Here is a 19,433-nt window from a genome sequence, read left to right as displayed (position 1 = left end):
CATAAATGTAATGAAAGGAAGGAGAAGATTCATCTCTTATGAGAGGACAAAGCACAAGAATGCGGGATCTAACCCACAGGGTTATGTTCATGCTGCTTTACTGGTATGTAAACCTTTTGAAAGGGCTCGTCCAAATCTTTGCTCAGTGAATAATGACGGTTAACTCTGGTGCCCTACCAATTTTGGACGCGGTGAGATTAAATTTGACCAACTTTATAAAAATACATTAAGAGAACCAGCATGGTGTAGCGGTCTAGAGCAGCAGCCTCTAATCTGGATCACCGGGTTTGATTCTGCTCTCCTCTACATGCAGCCCGCTGGGTGACCTTGGGCCAATCACAGTTCTCTGAGAGCTCTCGCAGCCACCCCTAAATCACAGGATGTCTGTTGCGGTGAGAGGAAGGAAAGGTGATTGTAAACTGCTTTGAGACTCCTTCAGGTAGTGAAAAAGGAGGGGGGGTATAAAACCCAACTCTTTTTCTTCTATTATTACATTAAGCACCAGCTTAGGCAGAGGGGGGGGGGAGATATCTCAACTCCCACGACATTGTGCCACTGAAGGGAGGAAGAAGAGACAGTGGACTTACTACTGAGCAACAACAAGACACTGATGGGTCCACAGCTGAAAAAGAAGATATTTTCTTTTTGTACCCCACTTTTTACTAGTCTTCCTTTAAAATCCTTCCTCTCCCCACAACTGACACCCTGTGTGGTGGGACTGAGAGACCTTTAAGAGACCTGGTCCGTGAGAGCATCTCGGAGAGAACTATAACTCATCCAAGATCATCCGGGCTGGTTGCATGTGGAGGAGTGGGGCATCAAGCCTGGTTCTCCAGATTAGAGGATGCTGACCTTAATTGTTACACCAAGCTGGATATGCAACTACTGAATGCCTTAACCCAGGGGTAGTCAATCTGTGGTCCTCCAGATGCCCATGGACTACAATTCCCATGGTCCAGGATGCTGTTAAGCAGGGGTAGTCAAGCCTGTGGTCCTCCAGATGCCCATGGACTACAATTCCCATGGGAATTGTAGTCCATGAACATCTGGAGGACCACAGGTTGACTATCCCTGCCTTAACCCATGTTACAAAATCCTTGTGCCCCCCCCCCACATGTAAGTCTGGGCCATGTCCAATCAACAGGCTCAGGCCATTTCCTTCTTAGAACTTCATTCCAAAGCCCAATTCAGATTGGGGTCAAGGCACATCGAGGGAGGGGGATTAGGTCTTCCCCCCACCACACCTGTTCACTAACTTAGGGAACCACGATTGGCTCTATTGGAGAAACTCACATGTAGCCTCTCTAACAAGGCCAAGAGTCTCCCACTAGGGCCATTTCAGCTAATGAAAATTATATGGTGGAAACTACGGTCCAAATCCTGTGTGTTTCAGCAGCTGCTTTTGGTTCTGAAGGTTTCCTCTGGACAGTTATGCTTTTGTGTGTTAAACTCTGGACATAAGACTCCCAGACCATGCTTGGTCAAGGGGGGGGGGGGGACTTGCAGAGGATACAAAGGATCCGTAACATACAATCAGGGAGTATATCTGAATGGCTGGAGCCCACATGCTCACCCTAGTTTTCTGGAGCCACTCAGAAGCTACACATTAGAACTTCCACATGTGGTCCCCCCCCACACACACACAGCTAGGGATACAAGCACACAAGTCAGTGTGTCCGTATGCATATAGTCACAGCTACATGAGAATGACTGTCTAAGCCAACAAAATGCACGATATTCCCAGAAATCTTCTCAGTTTATGCCTCTTGCTACTTACTGTTAAATTACTTGTTAAAACTTCTATTCTAGAACAGTCCTTCCACCTCTGCACTTCTCTACGTGTTTGTTTTACAGCTGCCTTGTCATTTCTCCAAACACGGACATTAAAAATGAAACTGGTCAAAGACACAACATCAAAAACAAGAAGACTGAGTCCAACGAGCCACAGATGGACCGTGTTCAAAGAATGGACTTCCTTCTCCTCTTCCCTGCATCCATCTCCTGAAACTGCTCCTGAAATTCAGGGGACTGTCAGGAGCAGAATGGGATGTTATGCTACCAGGAAGGGGGGTGGTGACTGTAATGTGAATGAAAAACTAGAAGCAACCCCCCCCCCACGTGAACTCATGGGGGGCTTTCCAGCCAGCTCCTTTCTCTTTGAAGCCCCTTCACGACACATCCCGGTGTGTTTCTGAGGAGACCCTGATTCCCAGGAGCAACTTCTTAGGGGGCACAAGAGGAAACGGAGAAATTAGTTCCATGAACTTATTCTACTCACAGCTTATTGGACCCAATCCACAGTGTTCACTATGCCTCTAGGGGCACAGTACTTAAGGCAGCTGACATCTAACAGTTTTAAAACAAACAACCCAAATCACATTGAGACAATATTTCTTACTTTTTGTAGTAGTAGTAGTAGTAGTAGTAGTAGTAGTAGTAGGAAGAAGAAGAAGAAGAAGACTTGGTTCTTATATGCCGCTTTTCCCTACCCAAAGGAGGCTCAAAGCGGCTTACAGTCGCCTTCCCATTCCTCTCCCCACAACAGACACCCTGTGGAGTGGGTGAGGCTGAGAGAGCCCTGATATCACTGCTCGGTCAGAACAGTTTTATCAGTGCCGTGGGGAGCCCAAGGTGACCCAGCTGGTTGCATGTGGGGGAGTGCAGAATCGAACCTGGCATGCCAGATTAGAAGTCCGCACTCCTAACCACTACACCAAACTGGCTAGTAGTACTAGTAGTAATTAAGTAAGTAAGTAAGTAAATACATACATAGATACATACATACATAAATAGAAGTATACTTATTCCTCTCTTGGCTGGCTTTTGTTTCGCAAAAGAAAAGAAAAAGTTGAGTAGGGAGCCCCTAACCACCACCAACTGCAGGCTACATCGGCCCGTGAACCTCAGTAGTACAAGATCCCCAGCATCCCAGAACCAGTAGATTAGTCATACCGTGGCAAATAACTTCACGTTCAACAATAAAGCCATTCATATTTCCCCTTCTGGAAAGAATGTACAGTCTTTTCCCCCTCTCTCTCTTCATTTCACAGGAATAGTTAAACCTAAATTTAAAATAAAATAAATCCACCCCTACGGGAATATTGCAAATGAAAACATGACATGTTCATTGCAAATTAGCAGGACAAATTGCTAGCCTCCAAATTGGAGACTAATTGGCGAGATAAATATAGGCTGTGGCTTTCAGACAGAGAAAGCTTCCTGTTCTAGCGCTGTCGTTTCAGGAGGATAAAGTTTCCGAGTCCAGAGCAAAAAAAAAAAAGGCCTCGTTGGCTGTTCTTTTGGCTTTATGAGGACTACATGAATATAATCAAGTACAGAATTTGGCCTCCATGTTGAGGCTGAATTCTCCTATTCTCAAGCCTTTAGAGGTCTACGGGCCTTAAAAAATCCATCTCAGTCAACCACCTTCACTCACTGGAAAGGCTACATTTAGGTACAAGGAGTACCTAACCAGCCAAATGCTACTTTTCCTGATGTTACCAGATGTTGTTCTGATGCTCAGTTTGCCTTATGTTTCAGCAGCTGCTTTTGGTTCTGAATGCTTCCTTTGGAGAGTGATGCTTCTGTAAAACTGGTTCTATAGGCTGCCGTTTTTGTTTTTCCATTGTTCATGAATTCACTTAAGTGACCTTCCATTGCTTGTTTTGGGTTACAGGTTCGCACTGGAATCCAAGAAATCTAGGGTTCGAGTCCCCGCTTTGCAACGAAGCCTGTTGGGGGCCCTCAGGCCCAGTCAGTGTCTCAGCCTAGCTTTTACGTCATGGGGCTGCTGTGAGGAGAAAACTGGGAAGCGAGAACCATGGATATTTTCTGAACTCTTTGGGCATAAACACTTCAGGGTTCCATGTGACACTCTCCTTCCCAAGAGCTGCCCATCTAGCACCTCTCCGTCTTCCATTTTGATGCTCTCTTTCTGTTTACACTCTGCCAACTTTGTGATTCTGCAGGAGGACCACTGACTTGCCTTTGCCTGTTCTCCCTCAACAACCAGGGCCATGACATTCCCAGCAAGCTTCCGTTCTGAAATGAAACATCCTTGCCTTGGACGGCTGGTGGCTACTGGGTGTGCTACAGTAGATTGAATGGGTGTCAACAGAATGGTTCTGGGAGCTTAGGCGTAGCGAGAGACTTTCCCAAATGTCTGGCAACAAGGAGCCCTGTAGGATGGGGGCTCAAAAGGTGTCTTGCATTAATTCCTCAAATAATTTTGCAGTGCTGATGCTGTTTTTCACCCTGTCCCACCCAGGGATGCATGCCTGTTTCCCTACTCGTCACGGAACGGTTATTACAAATGCACCTGCCATTCTCTCTCCTTGTAACAAAAATGTAGAAGGCCATTGCCTTAAGCTTCTGGCCACCTGAGGCATGGGAAACGCACAGCACTTTAAGTTTCCTTAGGACTCCGACTGAGGCAACAAGGACTAGCCTCACACATGCTTGTGTGGATGGAATTAAACTCAAGGATTAAATTAAGGCAGATTGTAAATATTCAGGGACAAACTGGAGGTGATGTGGTGGGGGATGGGGTTGTTATTTATTTATATTTATATTTGGATTTATAGGACTGTCCCTCTTGGCCCAGCCATCTCAGGCTGGTGTACATCAAGTAAAATCAACATAGTTAAAAACAGTTCTATAAATTTTCTAGAAATCAGCATCCCATAGTTTCTATCTCAACCACGCTGTCCCCCCCCCCATTAGTTGCCAGAACTTGATGGTACAGGAGAGAGTGCTTTGAGCAGGGAAAGGGGGGCTCCTGGATGTTCCCGGTGGCCTGGCCTCAACCAAAGGCCTGGTGGAAGAGCTCTGTTGTACAGGCCCTACAGAACTGAGCAAGCTCCAACAAGGCCCATATCTCCTCTAGGAGCTCATCACACCAGGTAGGGGCCACGACCGAAAAGGCCCTGACTCTGGTCAAGGCCAGGTGCACCTCTCATGGGCCAGGCCTGTTGGAACTGGCAGAGCGCAATGCTCTTTGAGGGACATGCCTTTGGCGAGCACCCAAATTATAACTGATCTTCAGGCTACCAAGATCAATTCCGCACAATGTAAACAGCGGCTTGGAAGGCAGCATCTGTAGCATTGTATCCTGCTGAGATCCTTCCCCAAGCCCCTTCTCTACTTGGTATTTACCTCCACAGTCTCCAGAAATTTCCCAAGCTGGAGCTGGCTATCCCTGAATCTCTGTGTACTCATAATTCCATATACCCATGCTCTATCTAAAACAGCTCTTGATTTTTTTAGGAAACAAAATCCATCCCCCCCCATACACACCCCCCTGTGACCTCACTGCTCCCCCTTGCTTTCAGCACTTTTATTCCACTCTTCCTAAATTAGATTTGAATGGGGCTAGAAGAAAGGTGCCGAAAGGTAAGGGGGGAGAGGAGAGTGCATGGGTTAACTCCCTTTGCCCATCTGGCTTTGTGCTTGTTTTAAAAACCTACATCATCTACCTACCCCTGGCTTAGAAGCAAAAAGGGGACTGATGTATAAATACACATGCCCTTCCCCACCACCACCAGGACACCTCTAGGTGGGTCCTCTAGTTCAGGGGTAGTCAACCTGTGGTCCTCCAGATGTTCGTGGACTACACTTCCCATGAGCCCCTGCCAGGCTCATGGGAAGTGTAGTCCATGAACATCTGGAGGACCACAGGTTGACTACCCCTGCTCTAGTTTAGGTGATGCAGGGAAAGATACAGAGAGGAAGAATCTCAGAGCTACCGAGAGAAGAGTAGCAGAAGCACGAATGACTAACTTGGGAACAAAACAAAACACCTTTGCTACCTCTCTGCCAAAAACAAGGCATGGAAGGTCACTTACGTAAATTCATGAACAATGAAAAAACAAAACCGGCAGCCTATAAAACCAGTTTTACAGAAGCATCACTGTCCAAAGGAAACATTCAGAACCAAAAGCAGCTGCTGAAACATAACGCAATCTAAGTAGCAGAGCAATTTTTCAGGTCAAAGGAGCTGTCTAACACACACACACACAGACACACAGAGGCTGTGCTTTCTATACTTCTAGAATAACTGCTAATTGTTAGCAAACACTTCTTGAAACGGTATGTGCTAAGTGTACGCATCAGCTGTAACAGAACATTTCTGACAGAGAACAAATTGAAAGGAGACAAGTAATTCAAATGCAATGACAGTAACGGCGCAAGCACAACACTGCCAGGCATAAAAGGACTTGGACAGATGGATAGGAAGAGGAGGAGGCCAATCTAGGCTTCAGGAATGCAATGGCTTAGGAAACAGAAAATCAGGAACACACATTTTTATTTTGGTCTCCTCCAGAAAGCGCCCTGGCACTTTGCAATGCTAGATTAAAGCCAGTCAGGCAACACGGCTTGCTGATTTGGGAGCCAGTAGCTTTCGGAATGAGAAATATTTTCAAATCGATGAGGAAACATGACCCAGTTCTCACAGCTCCATCCATGTCAGTTTCAATCAGTTGGGCTTGCGGGAAATGGTTCTATATTGGGGCCTGCGTAATTGGAGGGGAGGCCCTATATATATGATTCTCAGATCAGTTGGTTGCATTCAAGCAGCCCTGGATGATCTTCAGTTTAATGATCTTCCCCAGGAAAGATGTGTTCTCCATATTTCTGGGCACGGGGAATGGAGCATCTGGATCGGGGGGACGTAGGGAAACGGCATGCTTCTGTCAATTAAGATAGATTTGCAGATAAAAAGGATACGTTCCTTTACCAGACATGCATTTTTGTTTATTTCCATGTGAGATCAAGAATCGTCTGAACTTTGCACTTTGGATGCAGCCCTGTAGGCTCGGTGGCCATAATCTGGGCCAAAACCATCCTGGGAGCCAACTTTAAGACTCCTTCAGCTTCAACAAGCTGCTTTAGAGATAACAAGAATGTGATACTCCACCTCTGAGGCTTCTTACAGGCTTAACGGCAGGGGTAGTCAACCTGTGGTCCTCTAGATGCCCATGGACTACAATTCCCATGAGCCCCTGCCAGCAAACGCTGGCAGGGCTCATGGGAATTGTAGTCCATGGGCATCTGGAGGACCACAGGTTGACTACCCCTGCTTAACGGCATCCTGGACCTGCAGCCATTAAAGGCAAGCTACTGAACTAGTTAACCTCTTGGTATGAATCTTTATCCTGGCTCCCAAAAGCACCGAGGCAGCCCAGTTGTTAATTAGCGGAGCTGGAATTCCTCAATTGAGCCAAACTAGGATAAGTTTCTTTTAAAAGCGGCGGTGTTGGATCAACTTTTCTCACTAAAACTTCTCTGGTTCTTAACAAGATACGCATGTCCTCCGTTTTGACGGGAGGAGGGCAGAGCCAAGTTTGAATTCAGAGATCATAGAGCAATCCTGCCAGCACCCTCCTGGGATTATATGGAAAAGACCTGAATAGTATTCTGAGTAGATTCGCTTACCATTGCTCTCTCCCTTTATTGACAAACGCCACGCCAGCTGATGTTCACAGAAAGAGCATGACCTGAGGACCTCAGCTCATTCTTACCTGCACAAGAGTCATTTGGGAGCCCAGAGCCAGCAAGATCTTCTCCGTCTTAGTGGGGTACGGATTGTCTCTGTGCTTGTACAGCCATTGCTTCAACGGCCGCGCCATGTCCTGCAAAGCCTGGCGTTTGTGCCTCACCTTCCCGCTGTTCTGTCGTGTGCTGCAGAGCAAGGAGGGGAAGATCAACAAGAGAGGAGGTTGAGAGGGCTGGCCGGTCAACAACTGGGGAGGGACTCGTCCCTTTCATCCCCGTCACCCAAAGCCACTGGGCAAAAACCTTGTGCACTCAGAATAAAGTCTAAAGGTGGGTCATGGGCTTCAGAATCCACCCAAGGAATGGTGAAACTGGACTGCAGAAACTCAGAATAGAGATTGTTATGGTGCGGCTTTATATTCCCTGTGTAGAACAGCAGGAGAAAAAGAGAACAGGGCCCATTCTGCACCCAAGGGTTAATGCACCTTTAACACACCTTAGAAGTAAATGTTCCTGTTCTGCACAGGAAAATCCAGCTGCAAAAGTACATTGAAAGTGCATTATCCTCCATGTCCTCCTGGGCCTATTCTGCACACAATAGATAATGCACTTTCAATGCACTTTAGAAGTTGATTTTCCTGTTCCGCACAGGAAAATCCAGCTGCAAAAGCACACTGAAAGTGCATTATCCTAGGTGGGCGGAATGGGCCCTGGTTTATTTTGTGCCCCGAGACTAAAGGCATGGTGGGCTGCACAAAACAACAAGCTGCTCTGCACAAAACACCATTCGTGCTCCGCTCAAGGTCTTCAGTCTACATTATACAGTGAAAATAAGGAGCTTGTACAAACATATATAAGAAGATCTGCTCACTGAGGATTCTCTGTTTCTTTGCTATTGCTGCCATGTATGCAATTACACTGGCAACAGAGCACCCCTACAAAAGCATCCACCACTGCCCCTACACCACATAAAAGGGCTTTACAAAAATAACTATAAATCCGTATGCTAGATTGCTACAGTGCAATAAAGTTATTATGACCTATTGCTGCAATATATTAGCTCCTTTGATCCCCCTGTCTTCAGCTCTTTCCCTTGTGGAGAGATGCTTTCCCTTTGTATCTCCAGAATAAAAACAGGAATGCTGGAAATTCAGAGGACCTAATCAATTGTGGAAACAGATCCTTGTAATGTTACTGCCCTCTAGCCATTACCAATTCGTTAAAAAGCCTTGGGAGGGGGCAAAGGGTTGGCCATGGGGGTTAAGGTGAAGAAACTGGCACCAAGGTGAGTAGGACCTTTAAAAAAGATTAGGACCTTCTCACCCACAGAGTATTCAAATGTACTTTGACTGAGACCTGCCCCAAACCAGAGAATCCTGGAAAGTGGACTATTACGAGAAAATGGTATGTGGATGCTCCAGAAACAAACTCCATTTTGAAGGCCAAATCAGAACAAAACCTCCACATGGAAGCAGTTGAAGTCAAATTGTTGTTCCTTTGGTCTCAGTGCCGTCTCCTCTGGCTGTCAGCCCCTTTCCTCAGTACTGGGCAGAGGAAATCCCTTCCCAAAGAACTGCTCTTGGAGATCCCAGGGATTAAACCTGAGACTATACTCTGTAAAACATGTCCTCTAACACCAACTAAGCTTCAAAGAACAAAGAAGAAGATGCAATGCTGCTTAAATAGTTTATTCTTTTTCTTTCTACTTCCCTGGAGTTTGATTCCCCACTCCTCTCCACTCCTCCACATGCAGCCAGCCGGGTGACCTCGGGCTAGTCAAAGTCCTGTTAGAACTGTTCTCACAGAGCAGTTCTGTCAGAGCTCTCTCAGCCCCATCTAGTCACAGGTGTCTATAGTGGGGAGAGGAAAGGAAGGCTCCTCTGGGTAGTAAAAAGCGGGGTATAAAAACCAACTCTTCTTGATGTTTTTGTTCTGTTTGTATTTCTTGTTCATTCCAGATTCCTACAGTCAAAATCCTATTGTCTATTGGAAATACCATCCTTTTGATTGTATTGGCTTTGTGGAATCCACCTTGGGAAAGGCAGACTACAAGACAATGTAAATAATTAAAAAAAAAAACACTACTCACAAATGCCCTGTTACATTGACATGGCTGTACAGGAACACCAACAAGATCTCTCTAAACAAATTGGCAAGAAATTGTTGAAAAGCCTGCCTTTATGCCACCTTTAAAATGGGGGTTGTGAATTGCAGGCTGTCAATCGGGGCGTCTATGGAAGCGCACTCTGCCATTTTAGGTTCTGCAGCAAAACAGAACTCGCTCCATCTCGCTCCAGGCTGCATGGAATTGGCTCCAGCTAACCGTCCCAACCCCGGAGAACATCTATGGAACATCAACACAGCAGTGCTAGAAAGCCAACAAACAACAAGCAAAGACTCTTGCCCGAAGCCCGAGGACACAGCACAAAGAGCCAGCCTAGTTGTAGCTCTGTACTCAGAGAGCAGTTTGGAAGGGCTGCACATAGCTTTTCAATTTCTTCTGGACATAAAGAGCCTTCTCTGAACCGGGGAGCTGCTGAAACACGGCCTGACCTTGGAGTGGGAAGGTTTTTTTTTGTTTTCGAAAGAGCAGACAAAACAGCATTTGCTAACAGAAAACATTTGGTGCTCAACATAACTCTTTGGTCTCTGTTCATGTCAGGCCGGCTGCCGATATGCAGCGGCATTCCTAGTGAGCCATCTTGAGTCTGAAACGGTCCTCAGGTGAGTCTGCAACAAGGAAAGGAGTACAGGACGGCTGTCGAACGCCACACACGTCGGCTCCCCATTTTTAAAGATGTTTTAATCAACAACGTGTGCTAGAAGACCACCTGTACTATTCCCACTGGGGGTTCCAGCCCTGGTGCACGAGAAAGCAGCGCCGCGGCTACAGGGGCCGTCACGCTGCCAGGGACGAGGAAAAAGAACCAGACACACGCCTCTTAGAATTCGATTCTCCTTGGCGTTACTTGAATTTGGCCCCTGCTGTTCCTTCAAGAACCTCGGAGCAGCTGTGGCTTAAGTATGGCAGTTTCCCATGGAGACGATTTCCCATCTAGACAAATCCTCACAAGCTTTAGCTGCTCCGTTAAATCATGCATCATCCCCGACCCATGTCCCGTCTACTGAGCAGAAACAGTTCACATTCTGAGCAGATTCAATCTATTGGTAGTTTTGCAAGGGGCACCTCCAGACTGCTGCTGGGCTAATGGGTACTCATGCACACCGTTCAGGGCAAACGGTGCATCCAACCGCTCTCTAGGTAGGGCACAGCTGTTCAGATCCAATCCTTCCAATCGTCACAGGTTGTTGGGTCACATCATCCCTACAGTTCTGCGTTTGGCAGGATTTTAGCAATGTTTCAGGTTTATGTAGGTGGTGGACCCAGCAATGCAGTAGACCCAAACTGGGACCCCACAGAGCAATTGCGAAGAGGACCTAGATAAAATAAATATTGTTTTGTCCTCATTGAAGGCTTTGATGGGTACGTAGGGACTCGGGCTTCCCAAGGAAGGTTTTAGGAGGCTTCTGAATCAAAGCAATGGCTGGAGAGCTCGTGAACTGCAGAAGAGAAGTTCCAAATAATTGCTCTGCCACAAACGGTCCCTGGGGAGATTGCCGCCCCCGCCCCGCTCCCCCCGCCATCTGCAAATAATATCAGGCCAATTGTTTGAGCGAGACTTTTTAGACAGGATAGTACGATCCAACATCTTGTTTTGTGTCAAGTGGTCTGGACACTTGACTATTCAAAACATTTCAGTCCGTCGCATTCCCCTCTTCCTGGCCAGCGCTCCGAGTTTCACATCTGCTTATGGTCTTGCGGCCACAGGAGCTCCACCCTTCCGCGTGTGTCAGGAATTTGCGCATCAAAATCCAAGCCACCCTCTGAAATCGAGTTGGTTTGGAAGGACATGCAATTAATATTTCAGCTCTCCCCTAAAACTCCCAGAATAGGTGCTGAGATTTGGTATGTTTGGGTTTAGCTCTCTCTTTTTTTTTTTAATTATTTTTGCCCAATAATGTGTGTTAATGTAGAATGTAGAACTCTTCTCATGGAGTAAACCTCTTCCATGCTTCCACGCTTGTAGATATAGAACAATTTCACTTTTTTATAACCAGCTGAAGACTGCCCAATTACTGATAACGGAACTTGGCATTTACTGGTTCGTCATACACACCCTGCTTTGTAGATAGGCACCACAAATACCTAGTTACAGGGGTAGTCAAACTGCGGCCCTCCAGATATCCAAGGACTACAATTCCAATGAGCCCCTGCCAGCGAATGCTGGCAGGGGCTCATGGGAATAGTAGTCCATGGACATCTGGCGGGCCGCAGTTTGACTACCCCTGACCTAGTACTATGAACACGTCACTGAGACGTCTCACCATGTGGGCTGACATTTGCTTCCGTGAAAGTATATTTCGCAGAGGAGCAGTGGTGCCCTGAATAAGCTACAAGCACAAGAACGCCATGCAATCCAATTAAAAGCAGGAGGAAACCCACCCAACGGAACTTCCGTCTCAGTGGCTGGGGTGGAAAATCTACTAGATTCCCTGCTCAAACATTAACGTGGGGCCAGTCCTCCTGGAAGGATGCCTGCAATCAGCAGGAAAATGCCTGCTATGAAAGCAGTCAGAGAGCTCAGCTCTTGCACATAGCTTGTTTCAGCGGGGCTTGCACATAAAAGCTTTCAGGCAACAGGCGTCCCATGCGCCAGCTCTCTCCGTCTCTCACGCATAGAAAGTGCATCTCACCCTCCTATGGGTAGGCCTAGCTCTGCCCTGGTATTATAATACGGTGCTAGAGAAGAATGTGAGTTGGAATTGTAATACCACGTTTTTGCAGAAGGTGCTGCTCTCGGGCGACATCTGGCGGCTGCTTCTCTCTCTCTCTTACCCCCCTTTATTATAGCTTTTGGGGCTTTTGGCCGTCTAGTATTTTATTTGAAACCCGATTCTGCCTGAATCAGCTGGCAATAACATCGCGATGAAACACAACCGCCGTCCTGCCAACCAGAGAGGCTATTAGAAGTAGGAGCTGACGCTATTTTTTAAAACTGGCAACTCGGCCATAAAAATCTCTGCATTTGGGGCATCTCTGAAGCCCTTTGCCATGGCCCCATCAATCAAGAAGACAGATATACAGCCTGGTCCTAGGTGTGGTTTACTCTCCGTTTGCTCATTAGGAAATACTTCCAAATAGGTGTCAGCAGACCTGTAGATTTCCCTCTTTTGAATGGGAGATGTACGCTGCCCCCCCCCTTCCCGCCTAGTTCCAAACATGTACTTTTGAGGACATAATTTAGCACAGATTAATCAAAGCAATACAGGATTTTGAAATACAATTAACACATTCTTGCTTGACCAAGATCTAATATCAGCGGGCATGCAATCGCACTGAATAACTTAGCAGTACAATTGCATTTTTAAAAAAAGATCTCAATTATCACCTCTTGATTTCAGACTGTCCATGTCCTTAAGCCGAGGGATTCTTCACTGTGTACGGCAGGGGTAGGCAAACTGTGCAAATGCTGGCAGGGGCTCATGAGAATTGTAGTCTATGGACATCTGGAGGGCCACAGTTTGCCTACCCCTGGTGTACATTGTGAAACCTAATGGATTGTCTGCACATCTCTTGGTCTTTCTCACATGCCAGTAACCGGCCACAGTTTTAAGATAGTGTCATTCAGTTCTTGCAGATCAGCTTTTAATTAATCCGCCCTTGTCTCTAGGCATCTGTCCATCTCTCCCTCACACACACACAAGCACACCCGCTTCTTCGACAATAAGAAACAGGTTTTAAATCTAGTAGCAAGCTGTGACGCCGTATTGGTTATTACATGTTTAAGGCGGAAATGCTATAGCTGAAGTTTTATGAATGATCAACCTGCAACTTTTTTCTTTGGGGGGGGGGGACGACTGAGCTTGGCCATAGCCACCCACCTAGTACCCAACACGCCAAGGGTAGCAATGCCTCCCCCCTCCTTCCCAAGCAAGCTTGCGGAAGACTCCTACCCGGTCCTCCTGGGTGGAAGGCTGAGGTTGTCCTTCATGGAGGGGCTGTCAGGCATGAGCATCTCCGGGTGGGGCGAGACCTCAAGGACCCCCGCGTAGGGCCGGCTGCCGCTGCGCTCCCTCTCCTTGGCGCCCTCTTCGAAGAGCACTTGGCCGCTGAGCTTGTTGAAGACGATGGTGTTCATGGTGCGGCCAGAGAGAGCTCCCGGTGTGTGGGCAAGACGGCTGGGCTGAGCAGGCGGAAGAGCGCGCTTCAGGGACGCCCCGGAGGTGGCTGGAAAGGAAAGGCAAGCGGCAGGTTGGTTAGAGGCAAGCCGCTCGGAGCCTAGCCCAGGTGGGCTACAGCGGCTCTCCCTTTTGCGGCTGCTGCTGCTAGAGCTGTACAGAGCCAGGACGAGCTGCTAGGGAGGGGGGACCAGAGGCACATCAGCTGCAGGGCTTCTGGGCAGTCAGGCCAGGGAGACGGACCCAACCCCGCGTGAGTTTACAGGAAAGGAAGCCCTCGCCCAGTTCCAAGGGATGATGCTTCTGCAAGGGTTTGTAGACCACCACTGCCACATGGCCGTGTGCAGGTTGGGCAAGGCGGGCGAGCTACTGGTCTGCTTCCTGCTGATCCCAGGCCGGCTGGGTGCCCACGCCCCCTCGAGTGGGAATTGACGCCGCGGGGCATGCCTGGGTGTCTTGGTTGGGAAGCCCAGACAAGGGAGGTGGGGGTGTTGCATTACGCTGGAAGCACCCCCCCCCCCCACACACACACACACACACGAGGTCTGGTCAGGGTCGACTGCAGAGGGTGTCAAGGCACATACACCCCCCTCAACAATTAATTCCTTGTCCGCCCAAGGAGGGGGGGGGGGCTCCCTTCATCCTGGATTTAAGTGCCCTGCGGGAGCCTTAATCCTCTGCTTGGGGGTCTCCAGGCAAAGTGTCTTCTTGCAGCCCCTCTGCTCTGTGCTCCCTTAAGATAATTGTCCCCCAATTAATGCAGACAACTCACAACCCTGTGTGCCAGCATACCCTGAAAGCCAGGGGCAGTTCGATTCCTTCATATATGTGTATGTGTGTATGTATGTGGGGGGGGGGGGTGTTGTGGTTCTTCACCCCCATGTACTAGGAGCTGGGGATCTTTTGGAAGTCACTTAAAATCCTTATATCCCCCTTAAGGCCCTTTTTACCCAATCACAGACATGCAGCCTGAACCCCGAGGAAAAAAGTGTTGCAGAGTGATTTGGTAAATCCGTTTTCACTCTGGTAGGATAGAATAAAAGAGAGCCGCTCGGGGGTCCTCTTTTAAGCTATTTGGGCACTGGAGACACAGGAGACGGGAGAAGATTATCCTCTTGGGTGAAAACGCTTGGCTTTTTTAATTGGCTCCTTCCCCCCTTCTCCAGTGCGAATGCTACAGCTTTTCACTTACAAGCCCAGATTGAAATTAACGGGGCCCACTAGACACCACCAGACCCGGACTGGTTTAGCAGCGCAGTGGCTGGGCGATCGGTTTCAACACCAGCCTTAGGACTCACATCTGTGTTTAGAATATCTTCCGCACAGTATTAAGTCATGGCTGGTGCGGAGATTCCAAGGGCGATTTAAAGTCTGCGATGTGCTTGGCGCTTAACTGCCCCCGTCTTGGGTTGGCATTCTCCACGCACTCAGAGGCACTCTTGTTCTTCTCTTCTCCCTGGGTTCCCAGCCCAGATTTGAATTAAATGGAGGTCAATAGTGCGGGTGCCTCAGCTCAAGCGTTCAGTTTGGGCTGCCTGCAGAAGGCCCCCTCCCCAAAAACCCCGTGTGTGTGTGTGTGTGTGTGTGTAACAAACACCACAATCGGGACGGTCACCACGTGCCAAGAGACTGAAAGCGCAGGGAGAGCCCCTGGCCTGGCCCCTGCGAACGGCCCTCGGAACATGGGCACGACAGCAAGGCAGAAAGGGGAACCGGCTCAAGGCGCGACGCCGCCAAAGCGCTTCCCGGGGAACAGTGTGCGTGGTGGAGGAGGAGGAGCGACAGTCCCGAGTTCGCTCGCCCTTCGCCGCCGCCGTCCCTCATTGCTTTTGCGAGGGTCCCCATCGGGCGCCAGCCGGGAGGGCTCCGTCGAGGCCCGCGGCCGCCTTCCCAGACCACCAGGCGCACCGGCAGGCCCGCCAAAGCCCGCTCCCCTCAGCAGCTGCCGTCCGGGCCGGGCGTCCCCGTTCCCGAACTAGCAGGAGCCCGCCTCGGAGCTACTTAAGCCGGAGGCCTCCACAACACTGGGCAGCGGCTGCAGCAGCAGCAGCGCGTCCCGCAAGCGAGAAGCCCGAGGCGAGAGCAGCGCGGGCCCCGAACCTTTTGCTCCCTCGGCTGTTCCGCTGAGTTTTTTTTTGGGGGGGGGGGTCTTCCTCCCTTTGTATAACCAAGCACGCCCCCCACCACGCCAGCCCCACAGGAGCCGCCTTCTTTCTCCCCCCCCCAGCTCTTTTGCTCGACGTGCGGAGGCCGCTTATCCCTGGCCTCCCTCCAGCCCCCCTATAGGAGGAGGGTCCCCTTCCCCAGCGCAGCCCCGACCCCGGCCCGCTTTCGTGGGGCGCCGTCGTCGAGGCCGTGCCGCCGCTCCAGGCCACCGGCCTCCCTCCCTCCCTCCGGCGGCTCCGGCTGCTGCAGCTTTCCTTGCACGGGGGCTGGGGCGGGGGGTGGCAGGGAAAAACAACCACATTCCAGTGGCTCAAGGCGAGGAGCGAACCGACGGCCACTGTCAATATTTGCAAGGATGTAGCCGAGCCGCCTTCTGACGGGTCCGCGTGAGAAACGAGCAGGGCCGAGGTCCCAGGCACACACTCACGCGCGCGGGAAGGAAGCGCCGCTGGAGTCGCTGCGGCGCTTCCTTCCAAGGGGGCTCGTTTCGGGCGGCGAGATGCCCCGCGCTGAATGGGCGGCCCCGAGACATGTGGTGCGCGCGCGTGCCTGCCCGTCGGGGCGGACACTCGACAACAGCCTCTTTATGCTTCCTCGCAAAGGTGGCTTTTTTTTTTCCTTTTTCTTTGCGGACTGTCAGTTTTTGGATCCCATCCCGCTAAACGCTTTGAAAGGGCTTCATTCGCGCGTTGCCGCGTCGCAGAAGATGGGCTTTGCAGCCTCGCTTCGGCCAGCCGTCCTCCGCCCCCTCCCCGCGCTCCCCATCCGCTTCGCTCCTGGATCCACCACGGTGACGGCGCACCGACGGCCGGAACAACTTTGATTAATCCGAACGAGCTACACCAGCGCTCGTTCTCCTTTACACTTTAGGGGTGGGAAAAGCCTTCTGATTTTTTAATATGACACCGTGCAAGATGTTAGGCCCCATAACATCTGGTGTCAGCAACACCCACCAGACTTGCAAAACATGCAGCACGTCGGTGCTTCTAGCACGTGCCCAAGCCAGGCCTCTACAGTAGCTGCTCCAGCTTGCAAATGCAAAAGCGCAGGGAGGGGAAAAAAGGCCTGGTTGCGGTAAGGTCCCAGAAGGGTCTCTCATACACACACACACAAACAGAGGCGCAAAGCGCAGCAGGAAAAGAGGGGAGGGGATGCCCTGGCCGCAGCACGCGCCGCACTTGACAGCTTCCACCGCTGCCCGCCAGGTGACGCGGCGACCCACCACGCGCCAGCCTCGCCTGCGACCCGGCGCCCGAAAGCCGCGCGCCAAACTGCGCTCCTGCCGCCGGGGTGCCGCAGGAGCAAAGGCAACGGTGCAACCGGCGCGCGCCGACGGGCAGCTGCAGCCCCGGGCTCGTGCCCATAGCGCGTGCGTCAAAAGCCCCGCACTGGAATTGTCCGGCGAATGAGGCCGCTGGAGCCGGGCGTGAAGGTTAGACGTGCAAAACTCAGGAACAAAAAACAACCCCTGCTCGGCCTGTTTTCCAAGCCCAACATCTTGTTGCAAATTATTTATATGCAGAATCGCTTTTCTAAAAAGGCATTTCAGTGATGCCATTTTCATTTGAAACGTTTTATTTATTTATTGTCTTGCTTGTATTTCTATACCGCCCTCCCATGAGGCTCGGGGTGGTTTGCACAAAACGCGGAGGCTATACATCGAATCAAGATAACAATAACAACCATAACACACAACAATAACAACCCGTGACCCACAAATGTGCGCGCGTTGCCTTTTAAACGCGAACAAGACGCGCGCACACGAAGGAGACTGGCGGACGGGGCCGAACGACGTCCTCCAAGTAAACCCTCTTCCGCCTTCGACGGTGCCCACCTAGGGACGGCGGCCCTCCGCCAAATGCCCCACCACGGAAGACGGACCTTTCCCCAGGGAAACCTGCAGCGGCGCTCGACAGAGCGGGACAAAACCGCTCACCGACCCAAAATGTACAACAAATTCTGGATCCAGTGCACCTTTAAGACCCACAAAGGCTTCTTCAAGGCGTGAGCTTTCGGGTGCATGTGCGTGCACATGAAAGATCATGCCCTGGATAAATCTTTGTTGTTCTTAAAGGTGCTACTGGACTCAGATTTTGTCGTGCCGCTTCAGACCAACGCGGCTACCCGCTTGAATCCACCCAGAACAGGGGCCGGGGGGAAGGGGAGAGAAGCCCAGAATAGGGCAGGCAAGCGAAAGGCGCGCCTTTGCACCAGGGCTTTCCGGGGGGGCTTGTGTGTGTGCGCGCACAAAGGTCGGGAGGCCAACCCCCCCCCTTCCCCAACCCTGGTGAGGCTCAGCAGGAAGCCCCCCCCCCCCCGGGAAGGGGCGCTCGGTGCATACCTGGCGCCTCAGTCGCGCTCCGGCTGCCTCCGCGGGGCTCTTCCGCCGCTCTCCTGCGGCCGCCGCTCCTAGTCCCATCCCAGCTGCCGCCGCCACATGGTCGCTTCGCTTCCGCCCGGCCGCACACCGCTTCTCCAGCGCTCGCCGCCGCCGCCACCGCTCCCACCGCGGCCGCCTCTCGCCTTTATGGCCCGGGCAGCACCGCCCGCGCCCGGGAACGTGAATACCCGCACCTTCTCATGTTTCCTAGCTGGCCCGGTCAGCCTGCGAACATCCTCCCCTTGCCGTATCCAGCTTCCCGGGCCCGCGCCGCGGTGCAAAGCCGCCGTGCCGTCGGTCGGAACGCCGAGGAAGGGAGGGGGAGGAGGGGGGCGGTGGGGGGCTCGCCCGCCCAACCTTGCGCGGTGGTGGAGGGGGAAGCACGTTGCTGGCGGGCCTTCTCCTCCCCGCATGCACCTGAGAGCCGCCCCCCCCCCCGGCCAAGGCGGGAGAAGAAGCCTGGAAGGGTTACCCTAAGAGCATCTATTCGGCCCTACCGCTTTGCTCTGCTGCAGCACGAGGCAAGGGCCCGTGGAACTCTAGGGGTGTTCTATCGACATCTGGGGCCAGGTTGCCAGTTTCCTTGGGATGGGCAAACCCTGGACGGTTACCCTTGGCCACAGCCCAAGGAAGGAAAGCACTTTTAGAGTCTGGTCCGGGCCAGGACAGGACTGGACTGCTAAACTCAGGAAAGTTTGGCCTCAATAAAATGGATAGTGTTTCCGCTGAACATCAAGGATTCCCCAACCCAGCCATTATGCAGTCTTCTTATCGGCATGTTCTCCCACAAGGTATAAAACTAGGGATGTGCACATGGCATTTTGAGTGGAGGTGGTGCTCAGAGCCAGCATTCATGACATCATAGAGGTGCTACACTTCTGTGGGCGATGTGCACCAAAATGAACCTCTGCACCTACCATGATGGCTTAAGTTGAAAGTGCTTTGGGTCTTATCATGAATGTTGACAAATTGCTGCTGCCAAGAACTGCCGGAGACCCGATAACATTGTTGTTATCGCCTCCATGGGATGATGATTATGATTTATATTATTGTCATTATTATAGTTATGGTTCTCCTCCAATAAGGTTTATAATCAAGGACTCTGAAGAGGCCTTTCAGATTTCATTGCAGCTGAAGAAACGCACAACACTAA

The 19,433-nt window shown here is 50.7% G+C and overlaps 1 protein-coding gene across 2 annotated transcripts in view; it reads right to left on the bottom strand.

Moving 5' to 3' along the window:
- Nucleotides 1–18,529, bottom strand: part of MKX (mohawk homeobox) — a 66,494-nt gene extending 47,965 nt beyond the window's left edge. The window contains exons 1-3 of one of the 2 annotated variants that reach the window (XM_077303703.1): nucleotides 18,242–18,529; nucleotides 13,510–13,783; nucleotides 7,521–7,680 (exon numbers count right to left, since the gene is read on the bottom strand). In XM_077303703.1, the coding sequence (XP_077159818.1) occupies nucleotides 7,521–7,680; nucleotides 13,510–13,694 (345 nt within the window). In that variant the 5' untranslated portion in view covers nucleotides 13,695–13,783; nucleotides 18,242–18,529. The remainder of the gene's footprint in view (nucleotides 1–7,520; nucleotides 7,681–13,509; nucleotides 13,784–18,241) is intronic. The other variant, XM_077303702.1, reaches the window with a different exon arrangement.
- Nucleotides 18,530–19,433: the final 904 nt, after the last annotated feature.

This window comes from Paroedura picta, chromosome 11 (assembly GCF_049243985.1).
Source record: "Paroedura picta isolate Pp20150507F chromosome 11, Ppicta_v3.0, whole genome shotgun sequence".
In the NCBI taxonomy this organism is placed as follows: Eukaryota; Metazoa; Chordata; class Lepidosauria; order Squamata; family Gekkonidae; genus Paroedura; species Paroedura picta.
Note: the sequence above shows the minus strand (reverse complement) of the source record. Positions and strands in the feature narration are given on the sequence as shown.